The sequence below is a fragment of the Callospermophilus lateralis genome, unplaced genomic scaffold (assembly GCF_048772815.1).
Source record: "Callospermophilus lateralis isolate mCalLat2 unplaced genomic scaffold, mCalLat2.hap1 Scaffold_52, whole genome shotgun sequence".
In the NCBI taxonomy this organism is placed as follows: domain Eukaryota; kingdom Metazoa; phylum Chordata; class Mammalia; order Rodentia; family Sciuridae; genus Callospermophilus; species Callospermophilus lateralis.
In genome coordinates, this window is record NW_027514454.1 from 797,840 (window position 1) to 821,719 (window position 23,880).

Below are 23,880 nucleotides of genomic sequence, written 5' to 3' on the forward strand. Positions count from 1 at the left end.
GGGGCCCCCGCCCGCCCTGGGCGCCCGCGTCGGAGCAGGGTCGGGCCGGGGGCGGCGCGGGGGCGCGCGGGGTGGGGGGGGGGCGGCGCGTGCGCAGAGCACTTCCTTGTTTGTCCCCGTGACTGCAGCGGGAGCGCCAACCGCCCGCCCGCGGGAGTGTGTGCTCAGTCGGTCGCGCCTGCGCCGCCGCCTGTCAGAGCGTTGAGCAGCCGCCGGAGCTGGCCGACCCTCCCCGACCCGCGCCGCCCAGCAGCTGCGGCGCTGCTGGCATGAGCACAGGGAGGCGGACCCCCGGAGCCCCCGGCCTCGCGCGCGACTCGGAGTTTGAAGGGCCCGGCGCGGAGCACCGCCCTTGCCCGCCTTCGCCCGCCCTTCCTCCCGCCGCCGCGGGTGGGAGCGCGCCAGGCCGGGCGCAGGGCTGCGCGCGGGGGGTTCATGAGCCCCGGGCGGCCCGCGGCCCCGGGAGCCTGCGCCGTGACTCACCCCCCGCCCCCGCTTGTGTCTCGTCCCCCCTGCAGGATGCCGGACCAGATCTCCGTGTCCGAGTTCATCGCCGAGACCACCGAGGATTACAACTCGCCCACCACGTCCAGCTTCACCACGCGGCTGCACAACTGCAGGAACACCGTCACGCTGCTGGAGGAGGTAGGTCGCGGCCCAGGACCCTGGCTCGCTGCCCCCCGCGCGCCGCCGCTGCTTTGCAGTGGGATGCTCTTGCTTTCTGAACTGGGGAGGACCGCGATGTCGGGGGCAGGGGGAGCCACACCCCCTCAAGGACCCACCCCCACGCCCACTCTTGGGTGAATGGGGAACTTTAAACTTGCCGACCCCTTCCCCATTTGTCAGCGGTTTCCCGGGTCCTACACGTTTAAAGGCTCGGGACCGGAGGTGGGGAAGAGCTGAGCGAGCTTTCTCCACACTCTGAGGAAGCAGAAGAGGGAAGTCCGTTGTGTATCTTGCACCCAGCCTGGAAGTCAGGCAGGTCTGCTCTGCGTTTCCACATCATTGTGACCCTTTGCTAACCTGCGAAGTAGGTGGCGTCGCGCCACCAAGGGCTGAAGTGGGAAGGCCAAGGTCACCAGTAAGGGATGGAGAGATGGGCAGTGAGCGCACTTCTCCGCGGCCAGGCAGGCATAGCTGCAGAGATTAGGGCTGATGGAAAAATCGCAAAATAAGAAGTCGGGCTGGGACTGTCTCCATCCCAAGACTCCTCCCAGCTAATGCCTGGCGCCTGACTTCCCCGAAAGCCCAGGTGGAAGAAGATCTGTGCAAACAACTCTCCAGCCGGCTCCTCTATCAGCTTTGGCTGTGGTAGGACTCAGGGCTGCTGCACCAGGTCTGCAGGGGACTCTTAGATTGTAAAGGGAGATATGAAGCCGATACAGCCTGCAGTGTCGACCAGAGAGGGGAGACCCAAGGCTGCAGAAAGAACAGCTCCAGTTATCTGGACCCTCCAGGAAAGCGTTGAGGGTGTCCAGGGGCAGGGTCAAGGGCAAATCGATTTCTTCAAAAATTTGAGTTAGTGATAAGGTGGGATGGATAAGGAGGAACTTGCAAGCCCAGAAGATACAGAAGCCTCTGAAACCTCAATTAAAAAAAAAAAATAGGACATTTGCTTTGGAATTCAGTACCATATCTAAGTGCCATAAAGCACCACTTCTTTAAGCAAGCCAAGCCTATTCCAACTAGAAAGGCAATATTAGGTGGAAGTTAGGAAGAGAGGTTTTCTCAGAGGGGATAGCTCTTTAAGGTTTAGGGCCACCTAATATTGTGAAGCTTGAGTTTTTTGGGTAAACTGTTATTTGCCTGTAATCCCAGGTATTTGGGAAGCTTAGGAGAATTTCAAAGTGGAGACCAGTGTGGGCAACTTAGACCCTCTTTTAAAAATAAGGGCTGGGATGCCATTAAGTGGTAGAATGCTCCTGGGTTCAATCCCACCAAAATAACAATAAAACTGCTCTTGATACATCAGCTTTGATACTTGTACTTTCATATAGACCTGGTATTCTGAAGCACAGGTCTTATAGATTTTAGGAGGTAAGAGACTTCTCTTAGTGCTAGGTTCCACAATGCCTGCCTGCCAGGTGCTGTGAATTAGTCTGAATGTGTCATTCCATTTGGGACTGCTTCTAGGGTTCTCTCCAGAGTCATTGTTAGGTGATTGAAATAAATTTTGAAGTGAATGGAGAAGTATCACCAGACTAAACTTGTTTGAGAGCAAGAAGTAAATGGTTTTTGTTTTGTTTTGTTTTTCCTCTGTGAAGTGTCAGTCTGTTTCACTAGTGTGATGCTTAGGGTTTGATTTGAAACAGAGTTGCCAGGCATTCAACCTCAGGATGAGACCGTCCTTCCCTTAATTGTAATAAATTGGAACATGCTGATACAGGAGCAGTTTGCATCCTTTTTATGTACTAATCCTTTAAAGGATGTGACAATGATTAGGCTGTAGGGTTATATTCCTTCCAGAAAGGTTTTTCAGTGCCTGCTAATAGAGCTGTCAGTTACTTTAACTTTCTTTTTCTTTCTGTATATTCTGATAATGTTACTGTATTCTGTTTGTGCAGCAGGTGATAAGGGTATTTGGTGTTGATAGGTAAGGGTATTTGCATGTTGCAGCAACACTTTAGGATAAGTTAATATCAAATTACTTGCAGCTGTTTTTGATCTTTGTTTACATTTAAATGCAAATACAACAAGGTTTTCTTTTTCTTTTTCTTTTTTTCCATTATCTTTCTTTTTTGTGAGGAATACTGTCTTGCTAGAGTAAGTAGGAAAAATCCAACCATAATGAAAGTGTGGTCCACTTGTGAACTTGAGAAGGATTTGGAACCAGGATGGAAGTTCAAAAATGTCACGTTAGAGTTCATTGATGATACAGTAGATGTTTTCATTCAGGACAGCACATAGTTTTGTAATTCTTTTTGTGATCCCGAGTACAGTATGCTTCGGAAACCATTGTCCCCTGTCTGCATCTTTTAACTCTTGAATCATTTTCCATAAGGTTGGACTGTAGTTATCTTTTGCACAAATGTGAAATGCTTTTCCGACCACCATGGTTGAATTTTTATTTCCCCTTTCAAGCTTAGGTATGGAAGGTTGCATATTATAAATATATTATAGATATCTTAAATCATTCAAATTCAGTTCTTTAAAAATAAAAATATGGGGTTCAAGGTGAAATGAAATATAAATTTAAGGAAACATTTGGAGACATACCACAAAATCTTTTTGGCATATACTTCACAAGTGAGATATTTGGAAACTTAAAGAATGTGACTTGTGTTATTTTGTGGTTATTCTTAGGAATAGGACTTCTGGGTACTTTTTTGGTGATGTGGAAATTCCAGAATAAGGATTAATTTGGGTCGCTTGGAATTCTTTTTCTAGTTCTAGTAATGAAATATTTTTCTACTTGTTTATGATCTTTTCTGTTCTTTGGATTACTAATTAGCATATATGGAACTCAATTCAAAAGCTGTCTGAGGTCTCCAGGCTTGAAACCCCAAGTTAACCCATCCTCTCTCTTTTTGCCATATCTCCTTGGCAGGAGTATGTTGTGTTGTGCAGATATTAGGGCTTTTATTTAAATTTTCTCGTGATGAGCACTCTAGGAAGTGAATTAGAAATGTATGCTAAGAGGCCAAGAGTTTGCTTTTGGGCTTCTGCTTTGATGATAAAGAATCATACATGGCTGTGGAAGCCACATCTTGGCTGGCACATATGAGAGGCTACTTTTGGGAGGCAGAAATGGGTTGACTAGTATTCTGCCAAGTTTTCATCCTGGGGTGTGAGCGTTTTTCAAGCCAAAGCCAATGTTCTGCTTATTCAGCACCCGAAGCACACAATGTGTGCCATTTTACTTGTGATTTCTGAAAGTTATGAGTAAGTGACCCAAGAAGGGAACAGTCAGGCATTTGGGACTGCTATGAGGGACATTGTAGGTGGAATCCACCTTTTAAAGGCTTAGAGTGGCCAATGCTCAGTGCCTTTTATAGAAGGGAGATGGTCAAAAAGTCTGCTTGGTTATTTTATCTTGGGCCAGTATTTTATTTTTGTGGTGGTGGTCTGCCCATTTATTGAGCAGCTGCTCTCTACCATATCTGTGGTAGGCATCTGGTGTGCCATGATTACACTTAATCCTCATAGGAGCTCTGTAAAGGAAAAGGGGCAGTTATCTCCATTTTCCCCAACATGAAAACTGAGACCCAAAAAGATGAAGTGATTTGTGTTCAAGATTTGACTAGTAAATAAACAGAGTTAGCAAACTCTTTCAACATTTAAGGCATAAAGTAAATGTCCTAAATGTCTGCAAAGATGTATTTCAGTGGTTTTGGTAGAGCACATGGGAGGCTTCACTTTGTACCTTTTAATTTCGGTCTCATCAAATAGGTGCCTAGGTTTCTTAGAAGCTTAGTTTTCTTCATGATCACATTCAGGGACCTTCTTAAGAGTGGTACTTAAACATACTATTTTTCCCTCTGTGCTTACAAAACTTTTGATATGGGTTTTCTGATTTAAATGTGAGAATTTATGTAGGTATGATCCATGAAAAGCATTCACTTCACACATCTTGGAGAAGTGCTGCTATGTACAAATCATTTTTCCAAGCCCTGCTAAAGCATTAGGGTTATTATATGGATTGAATTATAGAGAAGCTAATGGAGTTTAAGAAATAAGTCTATAACTCTTAACAGGGTAGAAAGGGCAAGTTCATGGATGGGAGAAATGATATAGAACATTTTATGTCTGCAATACAATCAAAATCACTCAAATTACCATTGCAGGCAATGTACAGATTGTTAAGTGCCTCCTACTGGCAGGCCCAGGAGTACAAAGGTGGACAGCCCTGCCCTTAAGAGGTGCTATCTAAAAGTCTTCTCAAGGAACCTGGCAGTCAGGTGTGCATCTGGCATCAGAGGCTTATTTTAATTTTTGTCAGTGGGGTGTTCAGTCCTTTCTGAAGGCGAAGAAATGAAAGTATAGAATGTAGTAGATTATCAAGCTTCTCTCATTCAGTTATTGATTCTCCTACTATGCATAAGCCTGATATATGCTGCTATTTAATGCTTTCTCCCTCCTTTTATTGTTGGCTCCTTTTACAGGTGAAGAAACCAAAAATTACATATTACATTTTGTCCAAGGTCAGTAAGTAGTGGACTTGGGAATTAATCCCATTTGTGTAGAGTCCTCATGCATACTAGTCAGACTTCATCTGTATGTGTTCCTTCACTCTTATATCTAAAACCTTTTGGGTGTTTCCTTCTGTACTGATGACTAGAGATTATCAGTGTTAAAATAAATGGGGTTAGGTCCATAAGTTAGGAATGCCACACATAGGAATCTTGTGGCCAAGGCTTGACATGATTGTTCATCAGCCCCCCTGCTCCCGCCCTGTGTTCTAGAATGGAAGTGTATTTTGAAAACAGGTAAACTTAATGGGACGTACTTCTTAATATAGCAGCTATTAAACTTAAGGGGCTCATGAATTATCCCCAAAGAGTGTGTAGCCCTAAAAGAAGAAACCCTTCTCAGGAAGGGTTTAGATAAAATTGAGGTGGGTACTTTTGCTTAAATACCTCTTGAAGATAAAACAATAAAAGGCAACAAATCTCCCCATCGTTCTGCCATCCCATGCAGAATTTCAGGCTCAGTGGCCCAAGCTTCTGCCCCAGTCTGAGAGTAGCTAGGGTACATTTTTTCTGGACATAGACAGCAGTGGTCCGTAAAGAGTAAGTTTGCCTGCAGAATGAAAGGAAGAAGTAAACTTGCTTTATGTGCCAGAATCCATGCTCTTTTTAAAGTAAGACCCAAATCTGTTGGGCAGATACTCTCCATGCTAAGGCTACTTGCCCTTTATACATCTTTAGTGTTTAAAAACATTTTATATATCTGTCATCCAATAAAAGGCCACTCTAGTAGCATTTTTAGCATTATTCTTCTATGAGTAAATGAAGGCTCAGGTTAAATGACTTGTCTAAGATCATATGGTAGTGACTGGTAGACTTCTGGCTTCTGAATGTAGAATCTCTGAATTGAAAAAGTTTTTTTTTCTTCCTTGTGCTGGGATTGAACTCAGGGCTTTGTGTACCCTGGGCAAATGCTCTTTTTCACTGTCTTCTATGCTTCCTTGCTGATTTTTCTTTTTGCTATCTTGCAGGGCTCAAGAAAGATGTCTATCTATTAATTACTCTTAACTCTACTTGATTTCTGGTATCAAAGAAAAAAGTTGGAGAGAGGGAAGAAAGAAATAAGACACTTACTTTTCTCTGTTCTTCTGAGACCTCTTTAAATCTCTGCCTTTTGTAGTCAAAGACTGCTGAAAGTAGTCCTCCTGGGCTGGGCAGAAGTGAAAAGAGGGTGATGCTGGAAGTCACGGGGCTAGCATTTGCAGTCTGGAACTGTTGACCAGCCTATGTTTTGCCTGTGAACTGGCCACAGACCTGGCTGAAAGACTGCTGCTCTCAGAGTTGCAGCAGGGCTCACTGCCCGCCTGCTTCCAACTTCCCAGTCATCCACAGCCTTACCTTTTTGTTGGGTGCTAGTTACTCAGGGAACCACTAAATATCTGAACTGAAAGGACCTTGGAGGAAATCTAGTCTGGGGCTTGCCAGCCTGATCTCCAAGAAAACCATGAAAGGTGTGATGTAGTTCTATTTGCAGTATTGCAGAAAAATTAATAGACATCTGATAATGTTGTTTGGCGTAACTCTTGTAGCACATGTGTTTAATTTCAGCTGTAACTGATCAACTCTGTGCTGTAGCCCTGCTTCTGCTGATCACATGCTCAGAATGCCAATTATAGATACCTTAAAGTGGGGAAACAAAAGTGTTAATCTTACATGATTGGTTTACTAGCAAACCATGAATCTTACGCATGATAGGGACCCATATAGGTCTAGTTTAGTCCTGTTGCTTTAGATGTAGAGATTCAGAAGGCCTAAAGTTGAGAAGGAAATTGCACTGGGATTGGAATTCAGGGCTCTGGGCTCCCAGTCAAGGGCTCTTTATCCTCTGATCTCCAATAGGGCCCTGAGGCTGGTTATACGTGCTGGGGGGCTGGGGAGGGGCAGGCAAATCTTCTCCAATATCACTCTTTGGAACTTGCTTCCAGGGTGGAAGAATTTTAATTCCTAAAATTAGGAACCTCCTCTTGTTAGCCCAGTCGGCTGGTACAAGTCCAGGTCTCTCACGACATGCCATGCTGGGCTACAGTAGCCCACCCTGGTATCAGGCTGAGAGCCTGTCAACAAAAGTCATTTGTGGTGTTGGATGTTCAAACACTACTCAGGCTTTGTGTTTATTGTGTAGGGATCCATGGAGCCTCAGAGAGGTGGTTTTCACTTACGACACCTAGTCATTTGGGGACTTCTTGGCCTTGGCCTTTCCCATACGTGTTATTTAAACATGAGTAAAGGATGGGACTAGAGATCACTCCGTGTCTAAGCCTGTGTTTCCTCATTCAATAAATGTTTTTGTGTATTAAAGGAGATAATGCGCATAGACACTCATTAAGTGACTTTGTATTCTGGTAAAAAAAAAATGGTCATATAAATGTCAAGATCTGATTTTTCAGCCCCCTTGTGGGGCAGGGAGGAAGGAGTTGTGGGAGGCCAGAAGCATTCTTGGATGGGTAAACAGATGTACAGGAGTGCTCACAGTGGACCAGTGGCAACATTAGGGCCAAAGAGGTTGAAGTCCCCTTGCTGAGGTTAATTGCAACCCTCTTGTTTCTGGAATGTATTGGGCAAATTCCTGAAATATTGTTCCCTCATGAAAATAGTACCACCTCTTAGTGAGTCAGTATATGTAAAGTGCCTACAATAGTGGCTGGCATGGTAATTGTCATATAAATGATTGCTGTTATTATCCTCATTATGGTTTATTATGATTGCATTAGACCATCGAATGTGTAACTGAAAAAGACGAGACTAGGTAGACTCATTTTGAAAGGGTGAGTGATGAGGTCAGATGACAGAGCCAACTGCCCTGAATGGTAGAGGCACAGATGGGACTAAGGGGAAGACTAGGGCAGCACTAAATACTCTAACTGGGGTGAGTCCTGGTCACACCCAGTTAGATCTGAAGCACACTCCCCGCTCACACAGCTATATACTCAGCCCTAGGTAGTTGTTACTCTGAAATAAGGGGACTCAGTGACCAGTGTTGTCCTCTGACAACAGATGGGCTCTACTGGGACAGCCTTACTGCCCGTGCTTTCTCCAGTCTCTGCTAATTCTTTCCATTTACTTCCATACACCCCCCTGCCGTGCTCCTCCACGGGTGCATCAAAGCGGGTACAATGCTGCCCCTTTTGATTCTTTGCTGGGTTTTTGGGATAATGAGCTGTTTTCTGTTACATAATAAAAGCAGGTATTTGATTTTGGTCATTTGTTTGGTCGTTGGAGGGGAAGTACTTATGCCTTCGTCCTGACTGGAACAACGTGGCAGCTAGGCTTGTGTGCTTTACTGATTACAGCTTGAAGCACTGAGACCACAAGGAATTCTATTTTGGTTGGGAGGCAGGAACCTTAAAGCAAAAAGGATCTCTCCTTGAATTGGCGTTTCTGTTTGCTTCAGGCTCTTTTCAACATCATTAAAATGAGTTTTAATTATATCTGGGATAGGGGTAAGTCAACGTGGGAGGCACTTGACTCTTCTTGGTCTTAACAGAATGCAGGAGTTCACTGTGGGCTCTTTCTGGGCCATAGCACCATCTGAGCAGTCCTGTGTCATGGTGCTGTTTGTGGTCAGTTATGTAAGAACTGAATTTTAATGCCAAGGGTATGGTATAATTTTCCCCAAAGAACCGAAATATATGTCTCTTTGATAGCAGAACCAAATTTAGCCATCAAGAAGCTAGGAAAACAAAATCAGAACCTCATGTGCCAGGGAGGTAAAACTCAAAAGACAATTGCATTTGGATACCAGTTATTGCAAAAAACCAGAGTTGGCTAAGGCAATTGAGGCCATTCTTTTTCCTGCCAGATGCACTTTGGGTGGAGGAAAACATAAGCTCTTCCCAGCTCTATTATTAATACAGCCTGGATATCTTGTGTTTCTGTAGCATTATGCCCAAGGGCTAGGGCCAGGATGGCCACACTGAACGTCACGCTCAGCATGCAGTGGGCGATAGTAAGTACAGTGATATTATATCATGATATAAGCTCAGCAGGGCTGGGAAAGGTCTTAGAGGATGAGGGTGCCAAGGCCTAGAAGATCCAAGTACATTGGGCTTTTTCACTTTTTTACAGATCCCCATGCCTGCCTCAACAGAAGACAACTAGTTAAGTAAAATGGGGATTTATTGGAAAGTCTGACAAAGTGTTTTATAGACCATTAGAGGAAGAATGATAAATAAAAGAGGCATTCTTTCTTAGGCCAATGGCAGATGACACAGGCTAAGCCCTACATAACTTGCAGCTTTAGTACCCCATACCAGTTGGTGTCTCTGTGCCTGATTCTGTCTGGTGGGAGGATCAGATTGGCACACCAAGACCACCTCTGTTTTGGGAAGTATGATGGGGGTTAAGTGATGGGTAGGCTTAGTTCTCCCTCTCAGCACCTTCATGGTGGTTCTCAGAGGATGGAGGAGAGGGACACATATTCTCTACACCCACCTCACACATCAAAGCTGGGGCTGGGATCCAGGTTTTCTAGCCTCATCTTTGTTTTTCACTGACATGAAAGTTAAATGGAGATGACAAGACTTCACAGAGAGAGAACCAGTGGGTAATGTAAGGCCAGTGAAATGTCTTAGACCTAGTGGCACTTGGAAGATGTTAGTTTCTCTGCCCTTCTTTCTGCAAATCTCACCTCCCCATGACCCACTCTGTGCTGTATTCACTTGAGATCCTTTGAAGGCTGTGGTCAGAGGTCTGTGCTGCCCAGTTTTAGCTTTGCAGATGTGGTCAAGAAAGACCAACATTCTACACAGGGTGTGGGCAGAGAATAAACACCCTACTGCCATTGAATCCCAAGTGATGACATGGTGCTCTTTCCATAATCTTTCCATAGATACCCAGGCTGGCTTGAAGGTTAGGTGGGGCAACTAGGCTGTTTGGGAAAATTTCTGGTTTGATTGGCTTTTTCCCAGCATTAAATTAGACTTCGCAGAGGTCCAATGAGGGCTAGCAGCTCTCCTTCCACTGAGCAGCTTCTTCAGTGCCCAGTTATGCATAAAATAAAACTTGAGTGTCTTTCTTGTTTTGAAATGTGGGGAACCTTCCTTTATGTTTCATTAATCATTTTCTTTTTATGCATCCCATTTCCTCTTTCTTGTAATGTTTATTCACATTAATAGCGTTTACATAAAATTAGATACTCCTTATTTCCACAAAGTGCAAGTCAAAATATGCATTCACTGCTGGCCCAGCAGCTGCTGCTGCTTTAATAATAGTAATATTTTTTTTGATAGCAAAGCAAATGAATGCACTGCCTCCCAGTAAATAAAATGGTGCCAACTTAAATAATGCTGTCACCAACCCAGGGCTTCTGTATTTTGTGTTTAGGAGTTTGAACACATTGAGAATCTGCCAACACTACTGCTAAGTACCTACTCTGTGCTGGGCACTTGGTGGATGCTCAAGACATGGTCTTAGTTGAATCTTTCCAGCAGTTTTGTTTGGCGCGTGCCCTTTCCCCATTTTATTGATGCTGAACTAGGCTTAGGAAGGATTCAGCCCATTCCCTGCTCTTGTCTTGTGTGTCTATGTATCCATGACATGCTAGTGAAGTCGAGCAAACAGGACATAGACTTCTGCTGAAACATGACCTGTTCAGATTAGACTTGTAAAAGAACTTCCTAACAAGGTGGTAAATACCAGCTGGATGACTATGGAAGTAGGGTTGTTTCCTCTTTGATTTTAGGATAAAATATAATGTGAGTGGTAAGCTAATGAAATAAATGATGTTCTCACTCATGTTCATACTTGTCTTCAGTTTTATTAGATTGGAAGTACCCCAGGACCAGGGACAAACCCCACTCCTACCCCAAATCCAGTTGGCACTAGGTATTTGATTAAAATTATAAGATGATAACAAAGCTGCTAAACCTATATCTCAGGACTTTAACTATATGCCTACTGATTGCATAGAGCAGTTGTGAAACCCAGTAACTATTGAGTTTCCTCAAGGTTATGCTGTAATAGACTTGAATGCTGAGCTAAATTCTTTGTCCTTTTGGTGTTTGTAATTTGCAGTCTTTCATTGGGTTAGCAGTACCAGTGACAGTGATAGCTGTCACTTTGAGTTCCAACTCTGTGCCGATTACTTGCATATGTTATTTCCAACCCTTCCACAAGCTAGGATGTGATGGGGCCAGGGATCCAACCAGGATTGGTGGCCCACACCCACGTCCCTCCCACCCTGCCTTGCCTGGTTAGTAACTTAGCAAAGCCCCAGTAAACAGAGGCGAGTCTGGGTAGCATTTCCTTCCTGGTGGAAGTGCACACACAAACAAGACATGCATCTGCCAGTGGAGAAGGAAACATTTTTCCCTCCTGATTTGTTTCCTTTGCGTGGGAGGCGTTTAAACCCATATAATTTACATCAGTCAGCTGGGGCAGCCAGTTCACAGGGTGGTAGGAGAGGGATTAATGAGAGAATTGATACTTTCAAAGAGAGTCGACCTCTCTGATTTTTCTGTATGGATGCTAAGTAGTGAATCATGGTTCTTAGGAGTGGTTGTGCCCTGGGTTTACTCTCCATGTTTTTATACTGTTTCAATATGTTATTTTGTTTTTATCCACACCATCCTTCATTTGGCAATAAAGCCACTATTACCTCATTTAAAAGATGGGGATACTAAGGCTCAAAAAATGAAATGTTAAAGAAACCTTGGCTAAAAAGGCATGGTTAGGCTTGAGGTCAGTTCTGCTCCCAATTCCATGCCTCTCCCCAACAGTTCACCATCTGGAGGAGACAGACCCATGTGGTGGAGGTGTTTTGCCAAATAATTGGTAATTTTAAAGCTTTAATACCTTTAGAAGTAACAAATGGGGGTTTAATATGGGACAATTTTGTAATACTTCATTAGATCACTTACTGCCCACTCCCCAGGCCCCTGGTACTCCTTTTCCTGTTAAACTACATGGAGGAATGAGTTCTTCCCTTTAGACATTTGCTTTTTTAGATTTTTTTAAAAATGTTTTAGTTGTAGATGGACACAATATCTTTATTTTTATGGGGTGCTGAGTATTGAACCCAGTGCCTCACACGTGCTAGGCAAGCGCTCTGCCACTGAGCCACAACCCCAGCCCCTTTAATTTGTTTAACTTAAAATTTACACATATGCAAAGGCAGAGAGATGAGTATGAGTCTTCATGTATCTGTCAACAGTTTCAACACTTACCTGCTGCTGGCCAATCTTGTTTTCTTCTCTGCCCTTCTCCCCCTCCTATCTCCCTGATTTTTCTGAAGTAGTCCCAGATAAAATTTCATTTCACCCATTAATATTTCAGTATGTATCTCTAAAAGATAAGAACTTGGGAAAAAAATCCAAACCATTATACTGTTATTGCATCTGAAAAAAAATTTCACTATCATTAAATATTCAATTACTGTTCACATTTTACTAGTTGCCCCCCCCCCAAAAAAAAAGTCTTTTTTTAAGCCAGGATCCAAATGAGATGCACATGTTGAGGTTGATGGACTTTTATTTTAAATGTCCTTCAATCTGTAGATTCTTTCTTCTTTCCTCCTTGCCATTTGTCAAACTAGTTTGTCCTGAAGACTTTCCACATGTGAATAGTATTGAATTGCATCCCTGGGCTATCACTTAATGTGGGCTACAATTTACTGGTAACATGCTTTTGTTACTAATAATTTTTCTTGTTAAGGAATAAGAATGTATTCACTTTGTAGAAAATAAGCAAAAGTATAAAAAATTTTAACAAATTGACCATAGTCCCACTGAACACAAGTAGCCCAGTGCCATCACATCAGGTGTTTCTTCAAGACACATCTGTCTCCTGCTTATTTTCATTTAACATATCGTAAGCATTCCCATAACATTTAAAGAGGCAAATCACTGTATTAGTGGCATTTCTCTCCTTTCCTTAGGTTGCTTGCCCCACAGTGAGACCTTTTGTTCACCTCGGGGCAGTGGATATTTGAATACATGTGTACGTTCCTGTCCTAGTGTCGATAGATGCCTAGAATGATCATTGAGTCAAAGGCCAGGGGTATTCATAAATTTCTGACACAGTTGTCATGCTGCCAGATTGTACCACCAGAAATGTCGTGTGTGCCCTGTTATACCCCCAACCCCAGACAGCCCGGGGAAGTGTTTTTCTCTACCCAAGAAGACTTACAGTGAGATCTTGATTTAAAAGCTTATTCAGAGGAAAAAAATTAAACTTTCAGTGTGTTGTTGCCTATACATGTGACTAGTTACTGGCAACCAGTGGTAAAGTGAAGAAAGAGCGCATGTGATGTGCTCCGACTGTGCTTGCCAGGGTGGAGAACTGAAGGCCAGTGTCATCTCAGTGTCACGGGAAATGAGCAGTTTTGCCCTATCAGCCTCCAGCCTCCTCAGTGGGGGTAGTTTTTTTTATCTTACCCATACAGCTTCTCTTCTGAAATTCCTGCTTATTATGGAAATAAGTTGGCTAATGCCTCAGTCTTATGGGCTCAGAATTAGTGAATGTTCACCATAAAAAGGGGAAATGTGCAAAGACCAAAGATGGCTGCCTCTGGCCGGGCATCCCTGACCTGGGGCAACTCCTCCTTTCTCCCTGGCTGCCTAAACATTCTCACTTCCTACTACTAAATCCACAGGACGTTTTTCCAGCTGAAAAGTCCCTTTGGATCAGCCCATTTGGGGTTACTATAACCATGTACCTAAGGCTTAGTATCTTTGAAAATAAAGTCTTTTACTTAGCTCACAGTTTGGAGGTTCAAGGGTGTGGTGCCCCCAACAGCCAGCTGACCTCAGGTGTCACAGTGCAGGAGCATTCCCAAGAGGGAGAGGTGATGTTGCCCAGCAAGAAGGCAGAGTAGGGAGGGCCCAGTCTCAGGAGAAGTACCTTAATCCCCTCTGAGAGCCGCACCCCCAGTGACCTAAGTGTCTCCCACTAGACCCCATCTCTTAAAGGTCACACCACCTCAACACCACTGCACTGTAGACCAGACTTTGAATGCACAGACCCTTGGGGGGACACACTCAAAACCACATCCATACCATAAACGATTAGCAGTAATTGTCTTTTATAGACCCCATAGTACTGCCATGTGACTCAGGCATGGGTATGGTCATGTTTTTTAGTTTGTTTCCCACTTGGCACTTGGCTGAGAAATAGGGAGGAGGTGTTTTAGAGAGGGAACTCTACTGGAATTTAGTGGGGCTGGTGGGGTGATGAGGCTTTGGGAGCCACTTAGGAAGGAAAGAAAAGGAAAGGGGGCCAAAACTGAGTTGAACTTGTCTTTCCTGAGGGTGGGCACCTGGTTTTTTGAAGTCAAGTGTATTTCAGATTTTGGCCTTGAGCTGGCTCTTGGCTATGGAGGCACATCTGTATTGTCATGTGAATTTGCTGTATTTTGGGTTTGTGACAACCACTGTGGTTTTCCAGGGTGATGCTTTTTTGGTTCCAAAAGTTTCAGAGTGGACTTCTGTGTGTGGGGGGGGGGCAGGGGGGGGTGCTAGGGACTGAACCCAGGGCCTTATGCACGCGAGGCACTCTACCAATTGAGTTATATCCCCAGCCCCGAAGTGGGCTTCTTAAGTCAGACTGCCTTCAGGGCTCTGTTTCCCTAGGGGTTCGGGTACGGTTTTCTGGAGCATCTGCCTGGTGGGTTTTCAGGTTAGAGGGTACTTCTTCAAGTCAAGGTCCACTCTTGGTAGGTTGAGCTTGGGTCTATACATATGGTTATCATCTTATCAAACCTCAGAGCACATGGAGAGCAAGCAGTACCAACTTCATTTTGCAGATGAGGAAACAGCACAGAGAGAAGCAGCACTTGACCAGGAAGTACAGTCAGCAGGGATGCTGGGGTTTGTGTCTCGAGGCCTCTGTGCTTCAGCATCACCTTTGCCCATTGGGTACTTTCTTCATCCTCTTCACTCCTTTAGGACTTCTGGCATCCCTTTAGGATTCCAGAACATTGTCTTCTCCACCTCCCTCTCAATGCCCTGCCTCAAGACCTGTACCTTCTTTTCGGATTCTGTTTTCAGCCCACTTAGTACCTCAATGGCTTACTCAAAGATATGAGCATACCCCTTTTCTTCTTGTTTTTTGGTATCAGGAATTGAACTCAGGGACATTTAATCACTGAGCCACATCCCCAGCCCTATTTTATATTTTATTTCGAGACAGGGTCTCACTGAGTTGCTCAGCACCTCGCTGTTGCTGAGGCTGGCTTTGAACTCATGATCTTCCTGCCTCAGCCTCCCGAGCCACTGGGATTACAGGTGTGTGCCACTGTGCTCAGTTCCCCTCCCTCTTACAGCAGCGTGTGATGTCCTAACCCAACAGAATGGTGGGTTCAGGTGCCAAGGAGAGGAAATTAGGAAGCAGCATTAGGTGTTAGGCATGGGGCTCCCTTTGCATCTTATAGTGTAGTTTGTTGTCTTCTCCCAAATATCAGAGCATTGAAGCCTGAGAAAGCAATGCCAAGTTCCTTGAGTCTCTTAGTTTGACCTTTTGGTATCTTGCTTTCATTTTTCCTCTTATTTGTTAATAAATAATTGCATAAATTAATGTTTTTCCATTGGTGACTGACACCTTGGTCACCTAGTATATCTGGCACTGGACTGGGAAGTTAAAAGACATTTCATTATTTAATCTTTGCATCAGTGGCCTCAGGAGGAGTTTCTGGCCCCCATTTTATAGATGGAGGAACAGACTCGGGGAGCCATGTTCTTGACAGACACAGATGCTTCTCTACTACTCATGGGTTACATCTTGATAAATCCATCATAAGTTAAAAATACATATAACACCTGATCTACCAAACATCCTACTGTAGGATCAAAGCACACTATGGAGCATAGACTGCTCATCCTCATGGCTGACTGAGAGCCCTGGCTTCATATCATTGCCCAAGTGTCACTCAGTATCTGTGACATCACTAGCTAGAAAAAAGGTCCAAATTTAAAATTTGAAGTACAGTTTCTACTGAATGCATATTGCTTCTGCACCATCACAAAGTGAAAAATCCTAAGTTAAACCATTGTTTATAAAAGACATGGAGTGTCTTTTATTATTTGATCTTCATAACAAGTCTGTAAGGAATAATTTAATTTGCATATGGGTGACCTGAGGCTTGACAATGGGCAGTTTCCTCTCTCAGGTTTTATTGCTGAAGGGAAAGATCCAAGGTTTAGACAAAGATCCATCTGAATTTGAAGTCTCCAAGTCTCTGCCCTCAACCATGATCCTGCAGCTGGTGTGGGGTCAAGAATACTTATATGCTTACATGCTGTGGGTGTGTGCCTGGGGCTTCCTGGAAATGAGCATGAGCACAGGACAGTTTGACACTGACACTTGAGCCCTATATCCACTTGGGAGAACAGGGTGGCCTTGTGCCCTGTGTCCACCCAGGTGTGCTATGTGTGTAGGCCTGCTTCACTCTGGAGCTCCCAGTTGGAAGTATGGTGTCAACTTCGCTTCCTGCCATAGCGAGTAATGTCACTTGGCCTAATAATTTAATGTGATCTATTAGACATTATGGCCATGTGGCATTACCAAATCAAATCAAATATTGGTCAAAAAACAAACTACTTCAATCACCCACCCCACCTCCCAAGAAGAAAGGCAATATTTTATTACTGGGAAGCCTTCTGGAAATGTATGGGTATCTATTGCAATGATTGAGCAGTCTTAAAGCTTTAGGAGCCATTGTATTGTAACAGCCATAAGTTACTAAGCTTTTCTTTGGAGCCTAGTACTCTGCTAAGTTCTTTATAATATTTATTAACCTTAAACCAGCTTTGCAAAGGTTTCTGTCTTTATAGCATATTTCTCCTTAGAAAATAGATGCTTGGAGACAAGTAGTAAATATACAGCTCTTGTTTGGTAGAGCAAAGTTTCAAACCAGGTGTTGATTCATCGATGTCGCGCTGATGCCTTAGGCATTGTAGCCTGTTGAAAAAGTAGATTTGGAATTAACATTTTAAAATATTCATAGTTTATACACTCACATACACATATATATGCACTTTATGCATCAGCTATAAGCGTATGAATGCCACAAATACTAATCATGTATTTATGTATTTGGTTTCTGCTCATGCCCTTTCTCGTAAAACTATAACTTGAAGGAGAAAGAGGGATTTGCTCCATACCTAGCATGAACTGTTCCCAGGGTGAGCTAATTTGTGTTTCTTTCTGAAGCAGCAGTGGTGTTCTCTGAGAGCCTGGATTTGATTCTCTTGTGCACTGTGTTGGTATGTGAAGTCTTCTTTGACCTCTCAGAGAGGACCCTGGTAGCCTTTCCTAGAAAGGTAACTTTGCTTTGCAGACACCCATTCTTTCTCAAAATCATGTGGAATCCTTGGAAGATGGTGACTTATTTGGAGTCATTTTCTTCTCCCGGCAGTCTATTCTGCTTTTTTGTCATGTAGCACCCACTGAGTTGAGATGTTGGTTCCAAGCCTATCAAGTTACTGTTTTGAAGACAGGATTTGACTTATTCATCTATTTATTTCCATTCTTGGACCCGGGTCTTGGGACCCTGCTTGAGAGAACCAGTGAGCACACTCATATACATGCAGTGGGAACCTTGAAGAACTCAGGAAGGTGAACCTACCTCCATGTGGGTGGATGGAGGATGAGGAGATTCTGAGAATTGTCTGTAGGACTGGACTGGAATGGAAGGGGAAGAACTGAGGATTTACAAAATTTCAAGGGAAGTGATGTAATATTGGAATTTTAGAGCCAGAGGGAGCCTGTGGAGACTATAGAGGTCAACCTCATCATTTTCTAGATCACTGACATTTCTCATTATCCCTGAGCTTCAGCTGCTGCCTACTGACCCGTAGGGCACAGAACCACCCAGGTCTCTTTAATTTATTACATTCATTGACTTAAACACTTACTGACTATGGACAGTGTGTCTTATCTTAAGTAATTGATTTTGTTTTGTGTTTGAGCCCCAAGATGACTTTTGTCACAGAGGAAGTATTTAAAGCATTCAGATGAAACCAGTCAGGTAAAACACTGCTTTTGAGTAGAGGAGAGTTACCCCATGCTGAACCTTGTGATTGCTGCGCTTGCCATTGGCTCCTCCTTATTCCTGACTCCCCACTTCCTGCCTGTCATGTTCTCTTGCTGGTCCCCTTGACCTGTTCAAGGATGCTTGTAAATTTGTTGACTCTCACAACTTGCTGTCCATGAAGTGCTAAATTATTTGCCCAGGTCTTTTCCACAGTCTGTTGTTTTTTTAAGACTGAGGTTTCCAGCATCTTGCAATATAACACCTTCGGTTTACAGTGTGGGTGACATGGCTATGGCTTTTGCCAGGACACAGACCTATTAGCTCTTCCTGAAGAGGAGTCAGTTTATCTGAGGACCCCTGGAGCTGGGGAATTTGTGGCCTGCAGTCTTCTCAGTGCTGTCTTGACTGCCATGCTGGTCACATGGGGAAATGGGGCGCTGTAACTGCTAGGGTCTTCTTATCATTCTGCCCCCACCTTGTGATTTTTGTCATCCTAGCAGCCCCAAATTCTGTATTGGTCATTCTGCAGAAAGAGCCCAGCAATAGCTGACTGAGAGGAAATTGCCAAGGAAGCAATCCTCAGGAAGTTTATGATTTCATGGAACAACAAACTGGCCAGAGCAGCGGCAGGCAGGCAGGATCTCTGCTGGCTGTTTCCGAGGAGCACTGGCATGGCAGGGAAGGCATGACTGTCCTTAGCATTCAGCTGCAACAACCCAGGCCCAGAGAAATTGTGTGGTTAGGAGGAGGTGAAACTCCACTGCTAGCCCAGGGTGTATTTTTTCCATTACACCCCCATTGCATGCTTTAAATAGTAGAAGTGAAAAAAATTCCACACAGATGTGCCTGACCAGCTAGAGGCATTACAGATACTGAAGGCTGGGATGGCTGGCACTGAAGCTGTTTTGGAGTGGTTGGAATAATGTTCGTGGAGGAGGGTCCCCTCTTCATTTACCTGACATAGAATCTCTGTTGCTGCTGCTGGCAACTCTGTTGAGCACTTCCTATATGCAGGGTACTCCAATTGTAGCAGCTAATTTTTACTGGATGCTTGCTGAATGTCAGGTACTTAACTGCATCTGTTTATTTAAACCATGTAAATTGCTCTTCAGTGCCTGCTGCTGTTCCTTAACTTACCATTCTGTTGAAGGAAGTTGCTTAACTTCTCTGTGCCTTGGCACCTACTGCAAGCATGCCCAGTAAATGTTCACTTTCTGTTTACCTCTGGTATTTACATTACACCATTGTGTGGATCCGTTGTGAGGGCAAAGCATGTGAAGCATCATTAGCTCCTTGGACCTCTCACCCTGCTCCCCCCACCACTCACCCCCATGCCTAAAGGTAGACCACTTCACCCTCTGAACCTTCTCTTCATCTGTAAAATGAGCCTAATACGTATTTAAAGGATTGTTGTGGGACCACCCTGAGGTAATGGCAGTTATTATTTGCCTTACTCTTTGCCTTGGTGCATGGGAAGTGCTCACCACACATACAGAACTGGTTCTCGCTATTTTTTATGTAGATGATAGAATCAAGTGGGTGTATTACCAAGCCTCGCCACTGGTTACTCTCTGCTCTTAGAGGAGACGGATAGTGTTTGGATAAATGAGTGAGACTTCACGTTGAGGACAAAAGAAGGTTAAATGGTCATTATAAAAACCTCAGAGAAGTGGCACAAAAACAGGTATGTCACAGAAGCTCTTTAAGAAACTGGGGGCAGATTCTGCCATCCTTCAGTAGTTTTGATTTTCATGGGACTGAGGGATGCATCATCCTTTACCCCATTCCATTCCATACATACCCAATTTTTGTTCCTTAAAGGATTATACAACATTTTCTTCCCTGTTATTATGGACATGTTAGTATTTGATTATTTGGAGAGGACTAAAATGCTTACTACCATTTAGAATTTATTATGGGGATTCCCTTTGGATTCTATTCATTTTTGTTATACTGGAGATTTGCTTTTGATAAAGCCACATGATGCATTGGTATCAATAAGAATTCAGACATAAGTGGTTGGTGGTACAGGAAATCAACCCAGTTGTCAGTCAAGATAGGAGTTATATTGCTAGATATCTTAATAATCTTATGTGAGGCATGTGCCATTTAATTAAAGTCAGATCATAGTTGTAAATAAGTAAACCAAACTTTAAAAATGTAATTTAACATAGAAAACACGTACACATTTTAAATATTTTGAAATTAATCCTGTTGTGACCAGCCTGTGCCATTATTTTCTTACTGTGATTCTCCAGGCCTTTCCTGATTTGCTAATATAAGTTCTAGAGTGGACTACTCTGTCGTTTGTCATCGCCCCTATTCTGGGATTACCTGTGGGGGTCTCAAGGCTCTCCCAGAGGCTGAGAGGTCCCTGTTTTTTTTTTTTTTTTTTAATAAATGTCAGGATGTTAATTTGCATGGAGTGTGATGGCGCACCCCTACAATCCCAGCAGCTTGTGAGGCTGATACAGGAGGATCACTAGTTGAAAGCCAGCCTCAGCAACTTAATGAGGTCCAAAGCAGCTCAGCTACTCAGTGAGATCCTGTCTCTCTCTCTTTTTTTTTTTTTTTAATTTGCCACTTTGACTCTTATTGTCATGAATACGCAGTGGAGCTTTCCAGGGACTACGTGATGTGTGATGGTACTGTCATCTTCTGACAGCTTTTGAATGTGCTATGGGGTTTAGACATTTGTTTTAATTTTTATTGCAGCAAATATTAATAGATACAACCTATTTTAAAACAACAACAATAAACCTTTTTGGGAGTCTTTTAAATTTTTGAGAGTGTTAAGGTAACAGGTTCTGAGATGAAATAATTTCAGAATCATTGCTCCTGGTCAGAGCCCTCCACAGTAGGCCTCTCTGACATCACTGGCCAGCTGGTGGGGGCCCTCCAGCAGTCAGCTCCCCAGGGCAAATAACATTAGGGTTGTTTTTATGATTGAGGGGACACTGTACATGGCAGGCACTCTGATTTAAATGTCCCCTATAGACCACCAAGCCTGTTTCCTTTCCATTGTTCTGGGCACTTTATTTCTGTAAATGCAGTGGGTTCAACTTGTCTCTCTTGGGGCATAGCATTTTTTTTGGTGTTACATGTTGTTTCCGTTACCATGTAAAAAATCTGAGAACAGAAGAACTGGAGTGTAGTGGAGCAGGACCTCTTCTGCCAGCTGTTTCGAAAGTGTTTTTTTTTTTTAAAGAATGAAAATAAACTAGGAATTGAGTTAGCAATTTTTTCAGAGATTCAGTTGTATGCCTGTGAGAGGAAATGTGGACATAGCAGTTTTTCCTGGAGATTTTCAATATAGAACTTGAAATTTCCATTGTGCAACTCCATGCTGGTCTGCATGGTAGAATTTTAATGGCGCCAACATGCCCTTTCATGCCCTCTTATTTTGACTTCTTCCTGTCATTGGTCTGATATGAGGCCATTCTTCCACGTTTTTGTCTTGGTCTGAAATTCTACCTCCAGCAACTAATGGTTCTTGTCAGTGCAGCTTTCCTGGATGTCCAAATTGATGCATGAATACCCCCTTGGAGCCTCCAGTTCTGCTGATTTTCAAGTCCATCTTTGTCTGGACCATAATTAAATTGATAGTTACAAGATAACTATGTCTTGCAGGTTCTTATTTATGCTGGTTATTCAGTGCCTGAGCACATGTGGTTCATTAAATCTTTGTTAAATGACCATGTTAGTCATTCATTGCTTTTTTGTCTGAGTATCAACCTGACTCTAGGGGAGCTCCTCATAATGACACGTATTCAGTAGCCGGTGCCTCAGGTACTAGGATTGTTGGTACTAGGATTCTGCCTTCCTTGTCTTGTCCCTTTGCATTTCTTTCCTGTAAGTCCCAGACTTGTATACCTCACTCAGCCAAACCAAGGGCCCTGCAAATGACCAAACTCCCCTTTCTTGGAGATGGCAAATAAGTGACACATGCTGTGAATCTGACGTGCCCCATGTTGTTCTCAGAACTCACACTTGGAAATTTTCACTGCATTCCTTCCAGATACATTTAGAAATAATCTCGGGGAGAATACTATGATAAATTTCTCTCATTCTGCTTTACAAGTGTATTTTGATGCTCCATTTACATTTGAGCCCCTTGAGTACTGGCCTGGCTGGCTTGCCCCTTGTTTGGGGTCAGTTCCAAGCAGTTATAGCAGGGTACCCACACACATTCCATTCTCTATCTTCATTTCTGTTGCCTGAGTTCCTTAGGCCAGGGACTGCCTTGTCTCTCAGCCTAGCATCTATCCTATAAAAAGTCAGATCACTGAACTAGAGTGAATAAATAAATGTGTGTGTGTGTTGCTTGAGAGGAATGACCAGCACCTAACCTTTTCTTATTCTCATCACTGCTTTTGAAAAGTTGCTCGGATTAGCTGAGTGGCACCTAAAGGAGACCTTGACTTTGAAGTGGAGAGAGAGTGCATAGGGAATGGGTCTGTAATAACTCTCACTTCTGGATAGTTCCAGTAGGAGGGAGATACCATCCTAGAGCCTCTGTTATAAGGCTGAGACCATTGTTATATGTGGAGACCATTGCATCTTGAAGGTTGAAGAAGGATAATTTTGCATCTCTGTAGTTCTTTCCCATTTATGGGAGTTGGATGGAGTATCTCTTGCTTTGTCTTTTATTCTCTGATTTGGCTTCGTTGGTTGTAGACCTAGTCATTATTAACTGATGAGTAAACCACTACTTATAGGAACTCTGCAGAGTCAAATAGCTTGAGTATAAGTACAGCTGGGACTTAAACTGTCCTCTCCTGACCCACAAGGTTGGTTCCCTTTCCATTACCCATGAACTGAAAGCAAGCCAGCAGGGAGAGCAGGCCCACCAAGGTCCTGTCATTTCCTGTCAGGTCCACCTGTCACCCCCACTCGGCATACAAAGAGAGCCTCCTGGGGGAGTGCAGAGTGCCCTGGCCACTTAATCATCTTGTCGTCTCCCTGGAGATGGCTCTATGATTTAAGTTTGCTGCCAAATGTTGCCAGTAGCTTCTATGAGGGTGATTTTTTTCTGGGGGAAGAACTGTTTTTGTTAGTTTGTTTTTAGGAGCCAGTGATTTCGTAATAGAAACATCATGGGCTTTTCCTGTTCTGCTACCAGATTCAGGTCTTTAATAGATGAGCTGTGGATTTTGTGTTCACATTGGCTGTAATAAGCCCATATCATTGATAACGTTTTTTTGGGCCATCATAGAGCATTTTTCAAGCTCCTCAAAGTAAGAGGGCGGTTCCCTATAGTAGTCCATGTATTGCATTATTAGTTTTTAGTTGAGTGCTATTTAATTATTGATGTGTTATTGAAGGCTGGTTTGTCCAGCAGAAGTAAGCAGATCCACTAGGAAGAGATCCTTTTGTTCCTATTGCAAGGCCAAAACCATCAGTGCAGTATTAGCTGTTCCTTCAGCAGCCACCCCCAGGATCAGTTGGCCTCAGTTTTTGCTGAAGTTCTGCAGCTGCTTTTTTTTTTTTTTTTTGAGGTGAGATGTGAGATTTTTGCTGCTGACTGGAATTGTTGGGGAGAAATAATTCCTCTTAAATATTCTCAGGTGGTTTCATTTGGAGTTTAATTCATTCCAGTTTTTCTCTGGGGTCTCGTGTCTGGTCTAGAATGTTTTGGTATCAGTGCAGATGGGTACATTTTGCTGTTTGGTAAATAATATTGAAATGAAAACTATCAAAAAGTGCCATCTCTCCCCTTGAACAACT

The 23,880-nt window shown here is 43.5% G+C and overlaps 1 protein-coding gene across 1 annotated transcript in view; it reads left to right on the plus strand.

Moving 5' to 3' along the window:
- The first annotated feature begins 202 nt into the window (after positions 1-202).
- The window catches only part of LOC143388093 (arf-GAP with SH3 domain, ANK repeat and PH domain-containing protein 1-like), a 204,961-nt gene continuing 181,283 nt past the window's right edge, over positions 203-23,880 (plus strand). The window contains exon 1 of the mRNA XM_076842074.2: positions 203-645. Within this exon, the coding sequence (XP_076698189.1) occupies positions 436-645 (210 nt within the window). The 5' untranslated portion in view covers positions 203-435. The remainder of the gene's footprint in view (positions 646-23,880) is intronic.